This window comes from Delphinus delphis, chromosome 10 (assembly GCF_949987515.2).
Source record: "Delphinus delphis chromosome 10, mDelDel1.2, whole genome shotgun sequence".
Lineage (NCBI taxonomy): Eukaryota > Metazoa > Chordata > Mammalia > Artiodactyla > Delphinidae > Delphinus > Delphinus delphis.
This window is the reverse complement of record NC_082692.2, coordinates 51,444,846-51,468,069: the sequence shown is the minus strand read 5'-3', so window position 1 is coordinate 51,468,069 and position 23,224 is coordinate 51,444,846. Positions and strand designations below refer to the sequence as shown.

The 23,224-nt window shown below is 41.4% G+C and overlaps 1 protein-coding gene across 3 annotated transcripts in view; it reads left to right on the top strand.

Annotated features, from left to right (window-relative positions):
• OSBPL10 (oxysterol binding protein like 10) overlaps positions 1 to 23,224 on the top strand; it is a 284,923-nt gene that overhangs the window by 125,333 nt on the left and 136,366 nt on the right. For all 3 annotated transcript variants that reach the window (XM_060022092.1, XM_060022091.2, XM_060022090.2), the window contains exon 4: positions 13,568 to 13,759. In XM_060022092.1, coding sequence (XP_059878075.1) covers positions 13,568 to 13,759 — 192 coding nt within the window. The remainder of the gene's footprint in view (positions 1 to 13,567; positions 13,760 to 23,224) is intronic.

Here is a 23,224-nt window from a genome sequence, read left to right as displayed (position 1 = left end):
AAATCCACGTGGCTCCTTGTGGACCCCCAGCTCCGCTGGTGGGCGGAAGTGTGCAGGCATCACTGCGGGGGTGGGTGGTGGACTGTGCGCCATGAGCAGGCTTTACCCGCTGTGCTGGACGGTGGATGGAAGGAATGGAAAGTGGTGGGAAATCCGATTACTTGGTTAAATTGAGGACATTGAGAACATCCACTAGAGCTTTTCTAACTCTGCTACCTGATACCCTAAGGCTGGACATTGCAAAAAATCCTCATGTATAATATGACATTTACAGCTGGCCTCCTGTTTACATTTCTTGGGGTGAGAAAAAGATGGGCTTCGGGCTGGTCACTTACAACCTTTTCTGGGCTGTTTCTAATGACTCCATCCGCAGACTTTCTGCATGGAAATTACTGGCACCCACTGGGAGTCCTACGGGCTTTTTTCTCTGCCAGATACTCATTTGCTGGGCCAGCTTCTGCAAATTTCAGTGATTGGAATGACAGGGCCTAGTCCTTAAACCACTTATACTTCTAATGACTCCCGTCTTAAATTCTTGGCTAAAAATTGAGAGATCTGAGAGTGAGTCAGGTTCTTTGCGGTCCAGAAATCAGTTGTAGGGGAAAAAATAATCTTGTTGGCTCTGTATACTTGTCAAGTCTTGTGTCTGGATTGTTAGAAATCCTAGACACAGATAAATTCCTCAGTGTTTTAAAAATAAGCTTAGCTTAGTTTTAGCATAAGCTTGTGAACCTGTGGTTTGTTTCTCTTCAGCAAGAAGTGCCTTAGGGAGAATTAGGGAGGGGTTACATAGGTGCAGAATACCTACCTGTGTGTGTTACATGCAGAGAACAAGTCCAGCAGGAAAGAGGAGGGCAGATATCAATAGCTTCGAAGGTTCTGGTCAGATATAAAATTTTAGGAAAATTGCAGCTTCCTGTTGCTACCACCCCACCTCCCACCATGTGGGTTGGTAAGTTGTTATTTACCCAGATTCCCTGAGTTATTAGCAAGTCCTGCATTTCTGTCTTAACTTCATCAGTAATATGAAACTTGAAATAAGTCATTTCAACTTGAAATAAGTCATTTCAAGTGGGATTTATTCCACGGATCCTGTAGGATTCTGCATGCAGCTGAGGCATGTTGACAGTGGTGTGATTTAATTTTTTTTCTGTGGAAAGCATCTTGAAACACAAGTAAGAGTTGCCCTTTTGCGCTTCCTGCTTTTGTGCCTGAGCATTTGGGGAGGAGATAATGATCTCTAAGTAGATAGGAGTGGATCTGTCAGAGATGAGTTATGGATTGTGGGAAAATCACATTTGCTTCTTAAAATGTTCTGTCTTAGAATTGCACTGGACTTTCCATCCCTGTGGCTGCGTTGACCCCACTGGTAAGTGATGGAAGTTTAAACGTAAAATAAGAGCCCCCTTTCTGCCATGTTATGGAGTGATCATTTATAGAATCCCTTGGCGTGCAGTCTCCTTTTGTTCTGTGATTCATTTCTGGCATAAAGTATCTTCTAGTTCGATGATATTGAGATGTGAGAGGAAATAGGGAAGGGAATAAATCGTGAAGTGCCCATCTGCAGGGCAGTACAATTTAACCATGAAAATGATCCAGTAGAGATGATCTGTGCTATGTAGACATATCTAAATTGTATGCAAATAACAAGTTAATGCCTGAATATGGCCCTGAGGAGGAAAGCTTGCTGGAACCCATTGTTCTCATTTGCTCATCTTTCTGAGCATCTGAATCAGCCCCAGGTTATACCAGGTACTCTGGCTTGCCTGGCCATTGTCTGTAATGTCTAATTCAGGAGCTCATCTTTCCAATCGTTACCTCTCTGACCTCATCTCTTACTGCTCTGTACCTTGCTCATTTCACCCCAGCTATGCTGTCCTCCTTGCTCAAATGTGCCAGGTGGACTCCTATCCCAGGACCTTTGCACCTGTTGAGTTTCTACCTAGAATGCTGTTCCCCCGTTGTCAGAGCATGGCTCACTCCTTTGCTTCACTCAGGTCTTTAAATCAAATGTCACCTTCTCATGAGGGCTTCCCTGGCCACCTATCTAAAATTGGTAAGCCCTCCTACTTTTGTCTATCCCTGCTTTGTATTACTTTTGTCTATTATTCCTGCTTTAGATTATTATATATTATCTAAAACACTTTATATTTTAAGTCTATCTGTCTCTTTGCCTTCCCAGAATGCCACTTCCATAAGGACAGGTATACTTGTCTGTTTAGTTCACTGTTGTATCTCTATTGCCTAGAGCGGTGCCGGGCACATAGTAGGTGCTCAGTAAATACCTGTTGGATCTCTCAGGTATGTGTGTTGGTTGAAACTGTACCAGGTTGCTTTTTGAACATTTCGGGCTTGGATATAATTAAGTGGGGGTGGTGTGTCTTTTCCAGACTCTTCTGCCTCTTGGAAAAGGAGAGGGATATCTCCCTTTCCTTTGAGTCATTGTTGGTATTTTAAAAATTAGGTTTCCAGGGAGGGAGCAGTAGTGTAACCAGCAGTTAAAACTTAGGTTGGGGGGATTCGTTGCTCTCATTTACTGCATTCGTACCACTTGCCAGGTGAGGCCTGTGTCAGATTCCACAGGGTACACAGTGGCTGGATACAGTCCCTCGCCTGGGGGAGGTCACAGTCTAGGGAGGACAGTGAATCATGGACAGACCACCCATGGGTAAAACACACTAAGTGCTACGAGGGGTGTGAGCTGCATTTTATTCTTGATACCATTGCCCCTATTATTATGGATGATTGATTAAAAAAATTTAAATCCATGTATTTTCACCTTAAAGAGCTTATTGTTTGAGTATTTGAGAACTGGCACGCTTACGGGGCTTTGATATTATGAAGGATTTTTTTCCCTCCAAATGCTAATTAAGCTATTAGTTATGGTTATAAAGAGTTGTGGTGACTTTTTCAGACCTCAGTTGAAGAGAGTGGGTGAATCACTCTAGCAAGTGCAATGTAATGGGCCACGGAGGCAGCTCGCTTGGACTTGACTCCCAGCTCCATTGTTTACTAGCTGTGTGACCCAAGGAAAGATGCAGAATCTTTCTGTGTCTTATTTCTGAAATGGAAACAATAGATCTACCTCATGGTATCATACAGATTTATTATAAATTTTTATTTTAAAGACTTACATTATTTAAAGATTTATTACATCTTTTATTATAAATTATAAAAATGATTTAAGGTGTGTATATAATACTTAAAACAGTTCATGGTACATAGTGGGTGTCATGTAAGTGTTAACTATTATAAATATACTTGTAATTAAAGTTATAACCATCATTACAGGATCATGGTAAACTCATCAGTCCAAACAAGTCCTTCTCTTAAAAATTTTTTTAAGAAACTCTTATAATTATTTTTCTTTTTTCCTGGCTCCCATTCCCCAGTCAGCATTAATTCCTGGCATACGTATGTGTCTTTGTTTGCCTTGTTGTATGCGTTTTGAACTTACCTAAGTGGTATTGTCCTGCTGGTCTTATCATTTTCTTCTTAAACTTTTCTAACTCAGCAGTATGCTTTATCAGTGTTGCTCCACATACCTCTAAGTCATGACTTCTACTTGATGCATGTGTATTATTGTATGAAGGAAGAGTCTGCTTTTTATTTATACAGACTCTTACTGCTGTACACCTACATTGCCTCAAACTCCCCACCTTCATCACCTGGGAGCATCCTTGTATCTCTCCCTCTGTATACATGTGACTGGGAGCATATTTGTTGGGTACCTGCCCAGCAGAAAGTTTGAGGTTCATAGGGAACATACGTATATATTTTCACTAAATTCTGCTTTACTGCTACTAAAATGGCTGCCCCAGTCTACCCTCTCACTAGCAATGCAAGGGGTTCCAGTATCTTTGCATCCTTGCCATTATTTGGGGTTGTTTTACTCTTTAATTTTGGCAAATCTGGTGGGTATACTATCTCCTGGTGATTGTAATTTGTATTTCTCTGATTACCTTGATATATTATTAGCCATTCGTGAATCTCCTGTAAATTGCCTATTCTATCCTTTGCCCATATTTTTTGCTGTGTTTTCTGACTTCTTTTTCTAGGAGCTCCTTTTATAGTCTAGATATTAATCTGTCTTCTCCCAGTCTCTACACACTTGTGATTTTTGTCTACAGTGTCCTTGTTGAATAGAAACTCTTACTTACAATGTAGTCAAATCCATCAAATTGTTCAACTTGTGATTTACACTTTTGGTCTTGGTTAAGAAATGCTTTTCTACATGTTACATAACTTTTCTCCTACCTTTTCTTTTGTTAGCTTGTAGTTTTACTGTTTACATTTAGATTTTTGCCTTTGTATATCCCGTAAGACAGAAAGCCAGCAATATTTTTGCTTTTCCCAATAGCATTTTTTCTCTCCACTGGTTTATGGTGCCGCCTCTGTAATATACCAAGTTCTCATATATACTTAACATGTTCTCACACCCTCTTTTCTAGTTTTTAGTCCAATTGCTAGTTTCTGCATGAATACCATGTAGTCATCGTGGCTTTGTTGTTTGTTAGTATTTGTATCTGGTGGGAGGGTGAGCCCCTCTCCTTTTTCTGAATTAACTTGGCTCTTCACAGACCTTTATTCTCCTATTTATATATTGTAATAAATTTGTTGAGTTGCTCAAAAAATCCTACTGGAATTTTTTTTTTTTTTTTTTTTTTTTGCGGTACGCGGGCCTCTCACTGTTGTGGCCTCTCCCGTTGTGGAGCACAGGCTCCGGACGCGCAGGCTCAGCGACCATGGCTCACGGGCCTAGCTGCTCTGCGGCAGGTGGGATCTTCCCAGACCGGAGCACGAACCCGTGTCCCCTGCATCGGCAGGCGGACTCTCAACCACTGCGCCACCAGGGAAGCCCCCCACTACTGGAATTTTTATTAGAGCAATTATATAATAATTCGGGAGAAATGACATTTTATAATAAGTTGTCCAATTCATTCACCTGGGTGTGTCTTCATCTTCTCAATTCCTCATTGATTTATTTTCACAGATTTAAAAAAACTCTTCTCCACAAAAGTCTTATGTATTCCTTATTGGATTAATACCTGTACATCATAGTTTTATTGTTATTTTGAATATCCTATTTTCTACTGTATTTTCTAGTTGGTTATTGCTGATACAGAGGAAGGCTGTTGCCCTTTCTAAGTTCATCATATATCTGGCAACTTTGTTGGACTCACTAGTGTGCTTGCTTTTTATTTTTTTGTAAAATGGTCACACCTACAGTCAATGCCATTTTTGTTGCTTCTTATCCTTCTACCTCTTTTTCTTTTTTGTTCCTATTTTGTTGGCTAGTGCCTCTAGTACTATGTTAAACAGTGATGATATTGGAATCCTTATCTTGTTTCTAAAACTAAAAGCAGTGAAACTAAAATTTCTATATTAAATCTGGAGGTTGCTCTAGGGTTTTGGTGGTTGTTCTGGGTTTTTGGGGGTTGCTCTGACATAACTAAGTTAAATTAACTTCTTTCTAGTCCTTGTTTTCAGAGTTGTTTTTTTCCTATTGAAACAGCTATTCAGCATTAAAAAGTCTTTGTTTCATGTTATTTACAAACAACATATATAAAATAAAATGACTTTCTTTGAGGATCTGCAGTTCTAAGAGAATATAGTACACAGTTATCCTGCTTTCAAAGGAGTGTTGCATGTGTATTTTTACAATAGGTGAATGTGCAAGAGGAAAGGTGAAAATGGATAAACTGGTATCAGCTTTCATCCTTTCTATTAAATGTTTTAATGTCAACCTTGTGTCAGACACTGTTTCAATGACTAAGTCCTCATTTAATTGAGAAGGACCAGCTGGAGGGCCTGAGTCTCTCGTCAGGCTTTTTTAGTTAAATCTTGAAGGAGGCTCGTAATTGGCTCCTCTTTTGGTATATTTCACTTTATCTTTTTGAGGCTGTAGTTTTTAGATCTATAAAGTGGGAGGACTAGACTCGAGATTTCTTCTAGCTCTACAATTCTGTAATTCCACAGCAGGAGGATTGGAGAGAATGGGGCCTGGACAATCGAAAGAGGGAACCTTCACACTTTCAGAATAAAGCATAGAAAAGGAGTCTTGGTACGTGGAATCACAAGGTCCCAAGTAAAGGATGTGGATAGAAGGTGCAGGAGGTGAGAGGGTGGGTGTGTGGAAGGTTTTAAAATTGCACATGACCACTTCTAGGTGGATCTGCAAGATGGTGGAAGCTGGGGGAAGTGGGAAAAAATAGTAGTGTGTGATGTGCCAAGTGCATGAGACCAATGCTTTCAGCCCAGTTGTTTTCTGTTTTTTGTTTTTGGCCTTGCCATGGGGCATGCAGGATCTTAGTCCCCGACCAGGGATCAAACCTGTGCACCCTGCAGTGGAAGCACAGAGTCTTAACCACTGGACCACCAGGGAAGTCCCTTTCAGCCCTTTTGGGACCTTCACCTTGACCTGGACAGAGGCTGGGCCAGAGTATGGGTTAGGGATTCTGGAGCAATTGGATTAACTGTTAGAGAAGAGTCAGCAGAATTTATTTGGTGGATGAAAATGTTGGGAGAACAGGCAAGCTGAAAATGTCAAGATTTCTATCCCTCTATTTGCATAAAATGGAAATATATGCATTTTGCTTGCCCTGATTTTTCAGAGATCTAGCATTTGCATATATAATCAGGATGATATGTTTAGAAGCAAGCTAGAGCCTTCCTCTCTGGGGAAAACCACAATTTTTCCTTTGCAGACATGTTTGTATGCATTTGTTTGTGTGTATTTTAACAGAATCTTGGTGTAAAGTTAGTGGAAAGTGTTTAAGATGTATTCAAGATTCACATATAACAATGGAAGAAATTTCCTAGGCTTGGTAACTTAGAGTTGAAACTATTTCTGTAAGAGGACAGGAATTTGGAAAAGTAGAGAGAGCTGAGTATAATTTTGGGAAGTTAATCATGGCAATGAACTTGGAAAATGTCCAAGTTTTAAGCTGAGGTAACCGAATATTAAAAAGCAAAAGCAGGGCTTCCCTGGTGGCGCAGTGGTTGAGAGTCCGCCTGCCGATGCAGGGGACATGGGTTCGTGCCCCGGTCCGGGAAGATCCCACGTGCCACGGAGCGGCTGGGCCCGTGAGCCATCGCCGCCGCTGGGCCTGCGCGTCTGGAGCCTGTGCTCCACAACGGGAGAGGCCACAACAGTGAGAAGCCCGCGTACCGCAGAAAAAAAAAAAAAAAGCAAAAGCAAACAAATAAAAAGCAGGGCTAATGAAAAGGTTCATACGAAACTATTAAGCAAAATAGTAGGATAGATTCATTTTAAAAACACCCCACATTAAGAAAAAAAAAAAACTCCACGTTTTATTGAGATGTTGACTGCCAAGAAAACAAAAGTCTGAATAATTTTGAGGCCCTGAATGTAATATTTAAAAAACTGTTATGCTTTTCCCTTTTGGTTGATTTTGAGGTATGTTTCCTTTTGGAAGAAAAGGAATAAACCACAATTTTTATGATTAGCTTTCACATATTTAGAAATGGCACATTAATTTGTTTTTTTAGAGGAGAGAGAAGGAATGTGATGAAATGGTTTTAGTCAGTTGAATTTATTTTTCACAAAACTTAACCAGGCCGGTTTGATTTTTCTGCCTCCCCTGGGCTATTTTATTCTGAAATATAGTGTCTTTTTTCCCGTTGCTGTGAAAGAATTCAAGGAAGTGAGGAAAATATGCACCAAAATTAAATGGCATTTGAAGGCTGTTATAATTGACTCTCAGCAATTTTTCCCATCAGAAAAATTTTCTACAGAAACAGTTGCCATGAATGTATATTTAAGATATTCCCCTCCCCTACTCCTTTTCAGCTTTTTAATTTCAGCTGCAGCAAGCTTAATTATAAATTTCTGATACAAGTTTTAAGACGTTTTTATGACCAGCTGATGATCTTTGCAGTTTGAGGGTTTGTTTGTTCTAAAATCCTAATGGGAAATAGCTCATTACTTATTTATACTAATTCTTTGCTTTTGGTACCCATGCATCATTGGAGCAATCTACAGTCACTTCGTGTTCTACAACAGATAGGTTTTCAAAAACGTGCAATCACAGTAAATGTACTTTGTACTTTTTTCTCTGAAGCAAACTTTTTTAGTAATTAGGATGATTACTCTTAATTTACCTTTTTTTTTTTTTTGTAGGTTAAGGAAGTTAAGGTAAGGCTATGTCTGCTTAAGGCACTTGGATGAAAACAACCTTTAAATCCATATACTTGACTCTGGGCCCACTTAACAATCATTCACCTACTCAGTACCCAAAGGCCTCATTTTTCTTAATTTTTGAATGATAATGATGACATTTATTGCATGCTTCCTATATGGCATGTGCTTTACCTCTGTCTTTTCATGTTACTCTCCAACAACCCATGAGGTAATATTAACATTTTAGAAATTAAAACACCACGTTACTTTACTAGGCCACACAGCTCATGAGTGGCAGAGCGCAGATTTGAACCCAGACCCTCAACTTGAGAAACTGTGGTCTTAACCACTCACCCACACTGTCCTGTGGGGCTAGGTTCTCTTGCTGCTCGTCCTGTGATTCTCTTCTAAGCTTCCCAGACTAGACTCTCTCTCTCCGGCTTGTTGCTTGGTTTCCCTGCTGGAAATCTTCTTTCTAGCTAGTGCTGCTTCTCCCTTTACAGTCACACCTTTCCTTTATGCCAGTTTGGGCCAGTAAATACAAAAAGGACGTCTGTGTGTCCCTGCCTTGAAACCTTGGGAAACGTAGAAGTCCAAGGAAGAAAGTAGGGAAAAACCAAGAGGTTGGTAAATATAACACCTGATTACAGGTGGAATTCTGGGTGGGGTCTGAGCATCTGTGCTGTGTCTTACCTGCTACCTGTTCTCTTCTTTGGCATCACCCCATTTGTCAGGCAGGAACCCCACTTACCTACTGCTACTTGCTGAGGGAGGGGACACAGGGGGTGACTCTCCTAAGTAAAGAGTGGATCTCATTCCCGGGTAGGAGCCATTACTCTTGCCTCAGAATTTTCTGCAGACGTGGCACACTTGGCATTTCTAGTTGCTCCCTTGAAGTCAATATTTGGAGCAAAACCTTGACATGTTGTTCCTCAAACTTTGATAATATCTTGTTTTAAATTAGTAGCAGAGAGGTGTGTGTATGACATCTAAGTGTAATTTTCATTTTTTTCCAATATAGCTGTGCCACGCAGCTTGCAGGATCTTAGTTCCCCAACCAGGGACTGAACCCACGCCCTTGGCAGTGAAAGCGCTGAGTCCTAACTACTGAACCGCCCAGGGAATTCCCTAAGTGTAATTTTCTTTTTTAAATTAATTAATTATATATCTTTGGCTGCGTCGGGTCTTAGTTGTGGCACGCGGGCTCTTCGTTGCTGTGCGCAGGTTTCTCTCTAGTTGAGGAGCATGGGCTCAGTAGTTGTGGAGCGTGGGCTTAGCGGGGGCCACTAGTGGCAGCATGTGGGATCTCAGTTCCCCGACCAGGGATCGAACCGGTGTCCCCTGCATTGCAAGACCGATTCCTAACCACTGGACCACCAGGGAAGTCCCCCTCGTGTAATTTTCAAACACAACCTGGACATTTTCGACAGGCCACCTTTTTTTTTTTTTTTTGTGGTACGCGGGCCTCTCACTGTTGTGGCCTCTCCCGTTGTGGAGCCCAGGCTCCGGACGCGCAGGCTCAGCGGCCATGGCTCACGGGCCCAGCCGCTCCGCAGCATGTGGGGTCTTCCCAGGCCGGGGCACGAACCCATGTCCCCTGCATCGGCAGGCGGACTCTCAACCACTGCGCCACCAGGGAAGCCCTCGACAGGCCACCTTTTGGAAAGAGCCGCTTGTTTGTAGTGGTTGCGGTTTGCTGCCTTTTCTGCCTTTTCCTCAGGGTGCCTGATGACCTACGGGATTTACCGAGACTTTGTTTGCTCATATTTGCCCTGAGAGGAGACATGAGTGTGAATTAAACCACGAGAAACATACAGTGAATGGGAAATTAAAGGTTTTTCGACTCAAATTTACTGCTTGTGAATTGAAGTGACAGCCGTTAAGTAATGAGCGTGGGGTTTAGACATCCACAGCAGAATCCTTTGGCTCCTGGGTGAATTTCCTGACTTATTGTCGTTTACGTGATAGTCCTTCAGGTTTCAAAGGCGCCCCTTACCAGAGAGGTCTTCCTTTCTGATTTCTGATGGGTTCTCATTCTGCTCAGAATTTAGAAGTGTGGTTCCCCCTACAGTCTTGCTGACCATGTAGGTTCTCCAGTAATTATTTAATTACATTTTGGGCTTCATCACGACTTTGACCCTATAGAAAATAAGGAGCAGGTCAGTGACTGCTTACAATTTTGTGCTAAGCGACTTCTTAACATTTTAAAAATCAGTAATGCCTTCATCGATCAAGTTTTAAGGGCTATAAGGGAAGAAACGAACTTTGGCCATGCAGCTCCTGCACGGGAGGTGCTGTGCTAAGCATTTTTTGTGCATGATCTACTTTAATCCTCATGATGGCACTTAAGGGTCAGTATTATGATTCCTTTTTTAAAGATTAGGAAATTGATGCTTAATAAGAAAGCTTAACTCACTTGAGGTCACATAGCTAGAACCTGGTAGAGCTGGGGGTGTGAGCGAAACCTGGCTATCTGGCTTCAAAGCCCAGTGAAAAAATCTGCCTTTTCTTGGGTTGGAATAAGGCTTCCAAACAATCAAAATGTATTTCAGATTGGAACAAAGGGTGAATACGTTGTTCAATAAAGTTCTTGGTGAAAATGAAAACAAAACAAACCAGAAAAACAAAATGTATTTCAGTAGATTAATGCTTAGGCAAATTTGTGTCTTTGAAGAATTAACGACATAGCTTCTTTCCTCCTCTTCACTCCAAGGGAAAAGATTGAAGCTGAAAGTAGACGATTGTTGTATTTCATTGTGATCAAGGTATACTTAATTCTTAGACCACAGGTTTCTCCAGTTACCTGTATATAAGCTGACATAAAAGCAATACACTGCCTCCTGACTTTATCTGTCTTCCTATTAATTCTGTTCAAGTTCACGTCCAGAGAAATTTACAAGCTACCGTGGTACTGCAGGCTAACACAAAATTCTGATTTCTACCCTGGCTCCCACCCTGCTCCCCAACCCCTTGGAGATTTGTAAAATTGTGGATCATTAATTTTTAACAATTTTTAGACCTGTGACTGTTATCCAAGGCTGGAGGCTTTGAACTTCCTGTCTGGGTTGCTTTGTACGCCACCCGTGTCTCTTTATCTCCCTCAATTCTACTCAGGCTTCAAATTCTTTGCCCTCAGAACAGTCTCCTGTGATGAGATCAGCTCGCCTTGATCTTTCTGTTCCTCACTTTGACATTTTCTGGCTGTATTGCCAAATTAGTATCTTGTCATGCCCTTCCTTACTGTGTGTGTGTGTGTGTGTGTGTGTGTGTGTGTGTGTGTGTGTGTGTGTGTGTGTGTGTGTCTCGCTGTCTCTGTGGCTGTGCTCTTATATCCCCAGCAGTACTATAAAGCATCTATGGCGAAAGATGGCCTCATACATCTCATGTTTCACCTTGACATCACACATCAGATATTCTCTTTGGCACATAGTAGGTATTTGGTAGATATTTGATAATTGAAATAGAGAAACTAGCATGAATCCAAGCATAGCATCTAACTGCCTTTTGTTCTCAAGCTGAAATGAAGTATAGAAACATTTAGAACACAGGTTTTTATGTAGAATGTAGAAAATCTTGGATCGATAATCCATTCACATGGTTCAGAATGAAAGAATATGAAAACTCTGCAGTGAACAATCTCCCTCCCTCTCTGTTCCTATTCTCTCATTCCTAGCTTCTCCATGAATAAATAACCCACTTTGAGTTTCATGTGTATCCTTCTAGAGTATTTTTTGTTTTAAACAATGATTATAAACAAATGATAAAAACACTAATTTTCCACATTTTGACACAGAACTTTGCATACTATAGAACAGTTAGGAACCTTGCTTTTTTCACTTAACTGTATAGTTTAGAGATTTCTTTTTCCAGACCAGTTCACGGAGACCTTTCTTATGATCCTATTATGTCCTGGTAATGTTCCATCATGAAGGTGTGCCGTGTCTTATTAACCTGTCCTGGACGGAGGGACGTTTGCATTGTTTCCCATCCTTTGCCATTAAACATATGACTTTGGTGACTCCTGGGTACAGATGCCGTTCCACCTGCATGCAGGTGTATGGAGGAGACATTCCCAAACAGGGCATTGCTGCATCACAGGGAAGCGAATCTGTAACTGGGACAGGTCCTGCCAGATTGCCCTCCTCGGGCTTTCTGCCACCTTATACTCCCACAAACCCATCTCTCTAAGGTCCTGTCGGTAGACTGGGTACTCATACTTTAGGATTTTTGCCAATCCAGTGGGTGAAAGATGGTATATCTAAATGTGGTTTTATTGTATGAGTACAGTTGAACATGTTTTCATATAATTTAAGGGCCATTTATATTTCTTTTTTTTTGGTGAATTGTCTGTTCATATCTTGCCCTATTTTAATAGTTTGTTGTTCTTTTTAATTCCTAGGCATTATATTCCTATTTACAAATTAGAATGATGAGCCTTTTGTCTGTGAAACTAGTTGAAAATAATTTTCCTAGTTTATCAGTTGGCTTTGTCAGTGGCGGGAGTGGGTTTTTAAAATTTGTTTCCCATGAAGAAGTTTTCAACTTTTAGGGCATCAAGTTTATTGAGCTTTTCTCTTATGGCTTTTGGATTTGGAGGTGTTAGGTCTTCCCTACCCCAAGGCCACATGTTTTATTCTAGTGCTTTTTTTCTTTTTTTCCCCTTAAGCCTTTGATCCATTTGGGGGTCTGTGATCTGAGAGGTAAATCCAACTTTGTTTTTCAGTTGGCTGCCCAGTTATTCCAACACCAGTTATTGAAAAATTCATCTCCACTAAGTTTGTGATGCCGTCCTTATCATATACTCAGTTGTTATTTGGATGATACGTTACAATAGGATGAAATACCAGCACTACACTAACAAACGGGGATTAATTGGTGGATTACTTGGTACATTCATTCCCTTATGCAGCAAACATGTATTAAGTACTTAATAAATAAGAATCATGATGTGCCAGGTCTTGGGGATATAAAGATGAGTTTGAAAGAATCAAAGTTTAGCTGGACAATGAATATAACCTCGATGTAGTGGAATAAGGGCACAGAAGGGGCTGAGACAGACAGGGGTTGCTCCATACAGCATAGAGCGTTGAACTGGCTTCGCCAGCAGGAGGGGAGGGCATTTAGGAGGAGGAGCACCGCACCCCGAGAGCCCACGGTGTTGGGGGGCTCAGAGTAGATCTCCATGGCCATATTTTGAGGCAGGAGACATGACTGGAGGTGAGACTAGAAGCGTAGTTAATGGAGACAGTCTCTCTGGCCTGAGTGAGTGTGGGATTAGAGCATGTCGTGCTGGGCACCTCCCCAGCCCCTCATCCCGCTAAAGACAAAGGGGAAAGCCTGAGAGGTCCAACATAAATGGAAGCCAACACTTGGTTGTGTTCTGCAGGTCGGTTGTTGAGTTTTGACGCCTGTTGCTTATTCTAGACGACTCCAAGCTCCCGAAGCCGAAGTCTCACTTTGCTCCCCCATGGAACACCCAATTCTGCATCTCCCTGTAGCCAGAGACACCTCGGTGCGGGGGCCCCCGGCGTGGTCACAATCACACATCACAAGTCGCCTGCTGCCGCCCGAAGAGCGAAGAGTCAGTATTCCGGCCAGCTTCATGAAGTCAGAGAGGTATGTCTTGTTCTTCTCCTAGGTTTAGTCTTCTGTGGGAGATGAGGGCTGTGATGTTGCTCTGCCAGCTTCTCTTCCTTTGTACCATCTTGACTGATGGAGAGAGAGGACCAGAAGCAAACCTCCCAGACACGGCCATGACAGTCCCTCCTGGTTTAAAAAAATAATTATTTCTGGGAATTCCCTGGCTGTCCAGTGGTTAGGCTCCACGCTTCCACTGCAGGGGGCATGGGTTGATACCTGGTCAGGGAAATAAGATCCCGCGTGAAAAAAAAAAAAGATAAAAAAAAATTATTTCTGTTTCTTGGGTTAAGTGAGTTTTAGGAGACCTCTGCCAGAGCTCAGAAAGCAGAGGACACCAGCCCATAGTAACACGGAAGGAGATGGAAGGGCCATTCGTTAAGGCCTCCATGCTCATAGCAGAGAAGAGAAAGAACAAAAAGACGGTAATTAGGAAATAATTGAGGGCATTTTGAAACTCAGGAAGTGGTGGACCTAAAGCTGGTTTCCCCTTTTCTGCTTCACTTTATGAAAGGCTTACCTGCTCTCACCATCACATATATACTCCAAGGAGGTGTGGGGCAGTGAAAAGAGCACTGTCCTTGGAAGCAGAAGACTGTCGCCTTAAAGCTTGGAACCCAGGTTTCTGCATCCATGAAATGGAAATAACACAGGCCCTACCAGCCTCTCAGGGGAGATTTGAGGATCACATATGATAGTGGACATGAAAGCCCTTCCACTGGATATGCCTTAGGGGTTATGCTTTGTTTTTACTTCTGATTCACTGGGAGGTCATCAGTTTGGGGCTCCCAGGTCCTTAGTATTCGTATCATCCTTTGCGACTGTTGCCAAGAACAGACTGTATAATATCACTTATATGTGGAATCTAGAAAAATGGTACAGATGAACTTATTTGCAAAGCAGAAATAGAGACACAAATGTAGAGAACAAACGTATGGATACCAAGGGGGGAAGGAGGGGTGGGATGAATTGGGAGATTGGGATTGACATACATACACTACTATGTATAAAATAGATAACTAATGAGGACCTACTGCACAGCACAGGGAACTCTACTCAATGCTCTGTGGTGACCTAAATGGGAAGGAAATCCAAAAGGAGGGGATATATGTATACGTATAGCTGATTCACTTTGCTATACGGCAGAAACTAACACAACATTGCAAAGCAACTATACTCCAATAAAAATTAATTAAAAATTTTAATTTAATTTAAATAAAAAAAAGATTGTATAAAATAAATGATCTTCATGTTAGTTTTCTAACTTGTGTTGAGTGCTGAGGCTTTTTGCCCTGCAGCTGACTTGTGTAGGCACCAGCTTGTCCTCTTAAAGAAGTAGCAGAGTCCTTACTCCGTGTCAATCAGGAGAATGGGGCTCCCAGAATAGGGTCTTGCTATGGCTTGAATCAGCATGCATCTTGTTTTATTTTATTTTATTTTATTTTTGCGGTACGCGGGCCTCTCACTGTTGTGGCCTCTCCCGTCGCGGAGCACAGGCTCCGGAGGCGCAGGCTCAGCGGCCATGGCTCACGGGCTCAGCTGCTCCGTGGCATGTGGGATCTTCCCCGACCGGGGCACAAACCCGTGTCCCCTGCATCGGCAGGCGGACTCTCAACCACTGTGCCACCAGGGAAGCCCGCTTGTTTTATTTTCTAAATGTCGCGAGCCAAGTAGTGCTGTGTCAGTCGGCTATCTTGTTCTAATTCTGGCCCAGGACAGAAAATCTGAAATCTTCTGACTCAGATCAGTAGATGCATATGAAAGACATTTTTGAATATAGATTTACACATGCATATACTCTTTATTGCCTGATAAAGAAAAGGTACAGAGTCAGATGCTCCCTTTGAGATAGTCAGCCTGATGTGAAAAAAAAAAAACAAACCCCAAAACTGTTTGGCTGTGAGCTTAATTTCGCTACCTTGGATGATATACGAGCAGTGATTGTGGTGCACATGTGTATATGGCTTTTCACTTGTCATGGTACCTTTTCAAAAAGCTATATTATGGAAAAACTTTGAATGTACACAAAGCAGAATAGAATAATGGTCCCCATCACCCAACTTAAGTAATTCCAACCCTCTGTTGTTCTTTTTTCATCTATTTTCCCCCATCCCTTTCTTTGGGGTGAGTTGAGTATTTTAAGGAAATCTTAAATATTTTATCATTGCCAGTAAATGTTTCAATATATATCCAACAGATAAGGACTTTAAAAAAAAAGCAGGAAAACCGCAATACCATCATGTTGCTGTTATGTAAACCTCATTGCATATATTTTTTGCAAGTACTTTAGAGACTTTAACCTTAAAAAAAAAAAAAGAGAAGAGTAAGTTCATGGTATTTTGAGAATTCTTTTAATTCTAACGAATCTGTGATAGACTTACTATTCTAAGTGTTGATAGGAGGCCTGGTACATATGAAAACAAAAGGAGGAGGGGGGTGCTTGTGTTTAGTGAGCAGTGGCCCAAATAAAAGTTGGGGGATCTGGCTTAACTTTTAGTAGCATTTGATTTCATATAATGCCAAGATCTGTTCTACATCCATTTTTAAGAATTCAAGTTTTTAAAAGGATAAGAGTATGTTCTTTGGGTATGTCTGTATAAAAACATTTAATTGTATGACGCATATAATGCAGAAGAAATCTACAGAAGAAGATCAGAATAACCCATGACCCTACCTCCCTTCACATAACCACTGTTAACCTTTCAATAAATTTACTTCTTTTTTTATTTTTTTTTGCGGTACGCGGGCCTCTCACTGTTGTGGCCTCTCCCGCTGCGGAGCACAGGCTCCGGACGCGTAGCCCCAGCAGCCATGGCCCACGGGCCCAGCTGCTCTGCGTCACGTGGGATTCTCCCGGACCGGGGCATGAACCCGTCTCCCCTGCACCGGCAGGCGGACTCTCAACCACTGTGCCACCAGGGAAGCCCTACTTCTTTTTTTTAAACTTTATTTTGTGAGATTCCAAAGAGAGAAATACTCATTTTCTTTTTTTACTTTATTATTTTTTAAAAATTGAAGTATAATTGATTTACAATGTTGCATTAGTTTCAGGTGAATTAACTTCTTTTTTTAATATATAAGTTACATATGTAGATATGTAAAAATTCTATAGTATAATCTAAACTTTGTAAATGACTTTTTGCTTTATCGTATTGTTTTCTCTCCATTTTCCATCAATGGTGGGAAATATTGAAATTTCCCAGGGAGTTTTCATTATATGACAAATAACTAGGTGACATGCCTCCATAGCTGTTTTGGTTTGGTTGTTGTACTCCAGGGCAACAGCCAGGTATCTTCTTCAGGTGATTGCTTTTGTTTGTGATGACCTTCCTTGCTGAAAATTAATTGTAAGTGAGCTTGTCGAGATATATACAAACACTGGCAGTTGAGGGTTGCAGGGTGGTGGACATCTTGAAGAGAAGGCAGAAGTTTTGATTCTCAAATTTCATGCCCAGCTTCCCTCCTGACTGAAGAAGGGTGACTGTTCTGTGACATCTGTCCTTTTATGATATGGACCAGTCCACCTTGGGAACTGAGAAAAATTCATCCTGACCAGAAAGTTCTGCAGTTTTAAAAGTCTATTAATCTCAAAGTATAAAGGTACCTCAGCTTTTGAATGCCACTGTATTTATTTATAAAATAACTAGAAGAAAATGGAATAGGGTTTTTAACCCAGCCGTACAGGGAAGATAAACTTATGGCCACTGAAGCAAGGTAGAAAATCATCGTCCTCAAGACAGATGTGCTGGAATATCTGAAGAACAAAAGAAAAATAGCCCAGCCACAGGCAACAGAATCGATATTAAATGGAATGCCACAGCATGGGTGAAGATAGTGAGACAGTTTAAAAGATTAATTGGTTATTATCCAAAATATAAAGAATTGAGATCCCAAAGGTCAGTACCCAAAGTCATCTCTGGAAGTGGCAAGGAGAGATGAATATAGAAAATTCAAGACGTGATATCATCGTGAAGAACAGGTGTATCCTCCTTAGCAATTCAAGAAATGGAAATCACGACTACTTCATCTATCAGATTACCAGAAATAATTGCAGGTTACGGTGGTAAGAAATATTGGCAGTGCTGCATATTTTCTTTTTGCTACAGTCTGGTGTTATATAATAAGAACTAAACATAAAACAAAGCTCTTCATTGCCATTGACCCGTAAATTCCCTGTTGGGAACTATATTCTGAGGACATCCATGGAATTGGGGGTAGAGGAGGAAAGTTAATCTGGGTTAAGGTGTTCATACTAGTAAAGTGAAAGATTCAACACAGAGCATTCTGGGAATGACTGAATAAACAATAATACACTTAACATGCTGAATTACTATATAGCAATTCAAGAAAAAGTCTTGTAAGTATCATTTCTACTTGGACATGTGTATATAAAATAAGAAAATCAGAATAGAGAATATTGTACACACATTGGCCCATATGTTCATATTAATAAAGTCCAGAAAGTGTTTAAAAGAGGTGGTTCCAGAATTTTGGATTTTACTTGCGTTTAAAATTTAGAAATAGAATTTTCGGAGAACTTAGTGTTGCAGATTTAAAAATTTGCCTGGTACAGATTTTGTTTTTTGTTTTTTTTTTGGTACGGATGTTTTTAAAGCGCAGTGACAAACTGTGGTTACCACCAAGTCATAAAAGCACATTTAATCCCCCCGCCCCCACCAAGGCATATAGTCTTAGAATAAAGGGCCATTTATTGCATTGAATAAGTTTAGTTTTATGAAAACCATACTGCATTTCCCTTGTTTTTAATTTTTTATCTTATATTGGAAGAATGTTCATCATGGATTGATTCTGGCCTATGAATCTGTGTTTTTAACCACTGATTAACACTGATTTTTTTTTTTTTTTTTTTTTTGCGGTACATGGGCCTCTCACTGTTATGGCCTCTCCCGTTGCGGAGCACAGGCTCCGGACGCACAGGCTCAGCGGCCATGGCTCACGGGCCCAGCTGCTCCACGGCACGTGGGATCTTCCCGGACCGGGGCACGAACCCGTGTCCCCTGCATCGGCAGGTGGACTCGCAACCACTGCGCCACCAGGGAAGCCCAACACTGAATTTTTTAACTGTCTCACCCTTATGCCCCGCTGTCCACAGGGTAAAGTTTGCACTCTTCAGTGTGGCAAACAAGGCCTTCTGAAGTCTGCCCATCTCTGCCTCTCTGTCTGGCTGCCTGGCCTCAGCCCTCCTCCTCCCCACCCTGCACTTCCCACCTCCCTCTGTTGGGAGGTACATTGTGCAATAGAACTTTCTGCCACCATGGAAATGTTCTGTCACTTTGCGCCCCACTCCCCGGGGAGCCATTGCTTACATGAGGCTAATGAGCTCTTGAAATGTGTGGGCCTGAAGTGAAATGTACTTTAATGAACACTGCATGTGAAAGTGCATGTGAGATTTCAAAGACAGTACCCCAAAAAGGTAAAATGTGTCATGAATAATGTCTTAATACTCATGGCAGGTGGAAGTGAACATCTTTTCTATATGTTAGGTTAAATTAAGTATATTAAAATTAACTTCATCTGTTCCTTTTTATCTTTTTAAGTGTGCCTACCAGGAAATTTAAAATTACATATGTGCCTCCCATTAGTGGCACTGCAATTGTTTTATAAATAGAATCTAATATATTTTATTTTTATTTATTTATTTTAAAATATTTATTTATTTATTTGGCTGCGCTGGGTCTTAGTTGCAGCACGCGGGATCTTCGTTGCTGCCTTTGGGTTCTTTAGTTGCGGCTTGCGGGATCTAGTTCCCTGACCAGGGATCGAACTCGGGCCCCCTGCATTGGGAGCGTGGAGCCTAACCACTGGACCACCAAGGAAATCCCGAATCTAATATATTAAAAAAAATCAATTTGAGCCCCTAGCTGTTTAAGCATTTGAGGATTGAAATGTGTGGTATTCACTTGTATTCTAACTTTTACACTTTTAGTGGCATTATAACAGGTTTTAACGTTATTTAATGTTATTTAAATGGACACAAGTTCAATTGGTACAGGTATAGTGTAATTTTTATAAAATTCCTGTTCACTAGATGCTTTCTGAAAATATATACCCCCATACCTGTTTATATGTGTGTGCTGTATGTGTGTGCTGTGTGTGTGTGTGTGTGTGTGTACACGCCTGCATACATGAATTGAAGAGCTTAAAGTAGGAAAGTCAGAGGTTTCTTCCTTTCCTAATTTCATTGCTGTTTCCCAGGAGTGGCTACTGAGGAAATGATCTGAGTGTCTGCACACATGACAGCACATGTCTGTGCACAGAGCTGTGTGTATGTGTGGGACTATTTGTGGTCTCCAACAGGTTTTAACTATTTTCTTCCTGAGATAGTTAAGAAAATTCTCTAAAGAGAGTCCCTACTAAAATTTTTCTCTAAGTCCAAATATGGTAACAGGCATGGGCATAATAAATATTTCAGCAACACAATAAGCTTTGTAGAGCCCGGGTTCTTCTGGCTTTGACCACATAATTTTTTGTAGCTGTGACATTTGAGAATTAAATACACTTAATTCAGTAGAGAGACTTTGGACTCTGTAGCTTGATGACAAAAAAGGTCATGTTATTGCACTGTAATAGGTGTAGGTGAAGCATAAATGTAGATTTAATTAAGCATTCAATGATCATTTATTGACAAATAGCAATTATCCTTCTGTTAAACTTTTTAAAATTGTTAAATAGCCTGCTTCCAGCCACATCACATCACGTACCTTTTTATTTTTTGCCCGTGCTGTGCAGCATGCGGGATCTTAGTTCCCCGACCAGGGATCGAACCCGTACCCCGTGCATTGGAAGCGCGGAGTCTTAACCACTGGACCACCAGGGAAGTTCCCAGGCCACATACCCATTTGAAGAGAGGGCTGTGTGCTGCCCTGGTGTATAATGGGTAGATAAACTGTATTGTGGCCATGTCCTTTAATATGGTTTTAAATAAACCTTTCACAGAGTATAATGTGTGGAGGAGAGTGTGTTTATGTGGTTCCAGCTGTGTGAATTTATATGTATGTTTCTTCACTTAATGCACTGTCATGTTTACTTAATGCACATATAAGGAGAGATGCTTTAAGGAGGTGCCACCTTTTTTTTTTTTTTTTTTTTTGGTACGCGGGCTTCTCACTGTCGTGGCCTCTTCCGTTGCGGAGCGGGCGCGCAGGCTCAGCGGCCATGGCTCACGGGCCCAGCCTCTCCGCGGCACGTGGGATCCTCCCGGAACGGGGCACAAACCCGCGTCCCCTGCATCGGCAGGCGGACTCTCAACCACTGCGCCACCAGGGAAGCCCGCGGTGCCATCTTTATAAATGATACTGATTCAGTATTCTCCCTTCAGGACGGTTTGGTTTGATTCTGGTACACGCGGCTGTAGTGAATGCCTGGTTAGAAACCTTGATTCATGTATACAGCCTTAGCTATGGAAGCAGTAGCTGTCAGTACCCTAACGAATTTTATTAGTGGATCAGTGTTAAGGTAGTGGTCAGTACCGGCAGCACTGAATACAGCCCATCCTGTCACCAGGGAAACCGCATTTAGGGTATAAAGTGCATTTATCCTTTGTGTAAACAGAATGATTATTTTAAAAATGTCCCAGATTAATTCTCCTGTGTACTTTTGGATAAATGATGACCAGTAACCCTCAAGTACATTGGAGTGGCGATTTGCAATCTCTCAAAATATGTCAGCCCCAGACTTCAGTTTTCGTTTCAAAATTCAGTTTTCCAAATGTTTTTAAAGCAGTAGAGTATTATTTTCAAATAAAAATATTATAGATCCCTACTATATAAAAACAGTGCCTTATTAGTGCAGATTTACTTTAGAAGGTGGAATTTACTGATTGATTCCAGGTTGACTTGGAATAGTATTTATGACCACCATTGTGATCTCTTAGTTTCTGTATCCATGCAATTTGAAACAAACATTTGGTGGTGCATGGAACCTCTTGGAGATCCTCTGAGAACCCAGTTTGAGAGTCACTGGATTTTGGCATTAGCAGTATTTCAGGTGAATAACAACAATAGCAAAGTAGTGAGGTCATGTCCCCTGTCAACCTCCAACTTGCTGTCTCTCAAATTGCTGCCCTGGGGGAAGGAAGCTCTGCCTGCTTAGGGCACCGCTGGGGGCATGCGGAAGGTGGGAGAGGCTGAGGGTGGAATTAACCACAAAAGGACTAACTGCCTGGTCTCCCGGAAAGCTGGGGTTGCTCACAGCTTTCTGTTCCTCACCTTGGTTGAATGATAGGTTCTGGCCTTGCTGGTTATAATTTTAATCCCTCTTTTCCCACTTTTATCCCAACTCTTCCCAGAATTCCTTTCTTACCCTCAGTTGCTTCTCTTGCTAGGCTTGTTTTTCTTTCATTATTCTGTTACATTTGGAAATGAGGCGTTTATTTGTTTAATGTCTGAGCCCTTTTGTCCATCAAGAGGTTTTTTTAAAAAACCTCTTTATTTCTCAACCTTTAGCACAGTACCTGGCACGTAGTAGGTTCTCAATAAAAATTGGAGTAAATGAGTGATTTTTCATGAAGGGGATCATAGCCTTTGGGAAACACTTCTCTGCAGATTTGGCTAAAAGCTTTTGGTGAGGAAGGGGTTTCTTGCCCTGTAGCATATTTTTAGGAGAGTTATGGTCCCAAAACAGAAGCAGTGGGGCTCTTGGGCCCAGCTGTATTATGTATTTACAGTGGGCCGCCTTCCACTCTGCCCCAGACATGCTTAGGTCTTTCTTTTCTTAGTTCCTGGTACACTTTGTATCTACCTATATTTTTAGCAAATATGTCTTTATGTTATAATTATCTTTAAAAATCTCCCTACTAGTGTGTAAACTTCTTCCCCAAAGGCATGGATTCATTAATAACAATAGCGACTGTTACATGAACAATAATATTTCATACTTGTTGGGGTCTTACTGTGACCCGCATACTGTGCTCAGCTTTACTTGTGTGATCCTCAGGTCAGCCCTGCAAGGCAGATATTATTATTGTTATCTGTTTTACAGATGGGAAACTGAGGCATAGAGAGGTTAAGGCAAAGAGAGGCATATCAGCCAGGGTTCCACCAGAAAAACATATGCAGCGGAAGATGTATGTGAAGAGATGTATTGCAAGAACTTGGCTTATGTGCAGTTGTGGGACCTGCCTCTCAGCTATGCTGGGAGTTGTGCAAAAGATGAGATTCCTGATGCATCGTCAGTCTATACAGGAGATACTAGGATTCATGCCTGGGAGTATAGTGATTTCTCTGGGCAACCCCTACCCCTGTCACTAGTGATTAAAAAAAAGGGGGCGGTTGAGTGGTTAATGATGACCAGCCTATTGAGTTTTGTGCCATGTGACTCTATCATCCTGAACCAAGCTGTCAGACCAGCTGTCGCTGCCTTGTCCTCTAGCCCGGCCTTTGGACTCGAGGTGGTCTTAAGTGGGAACTCTATAAAGAGATTAGT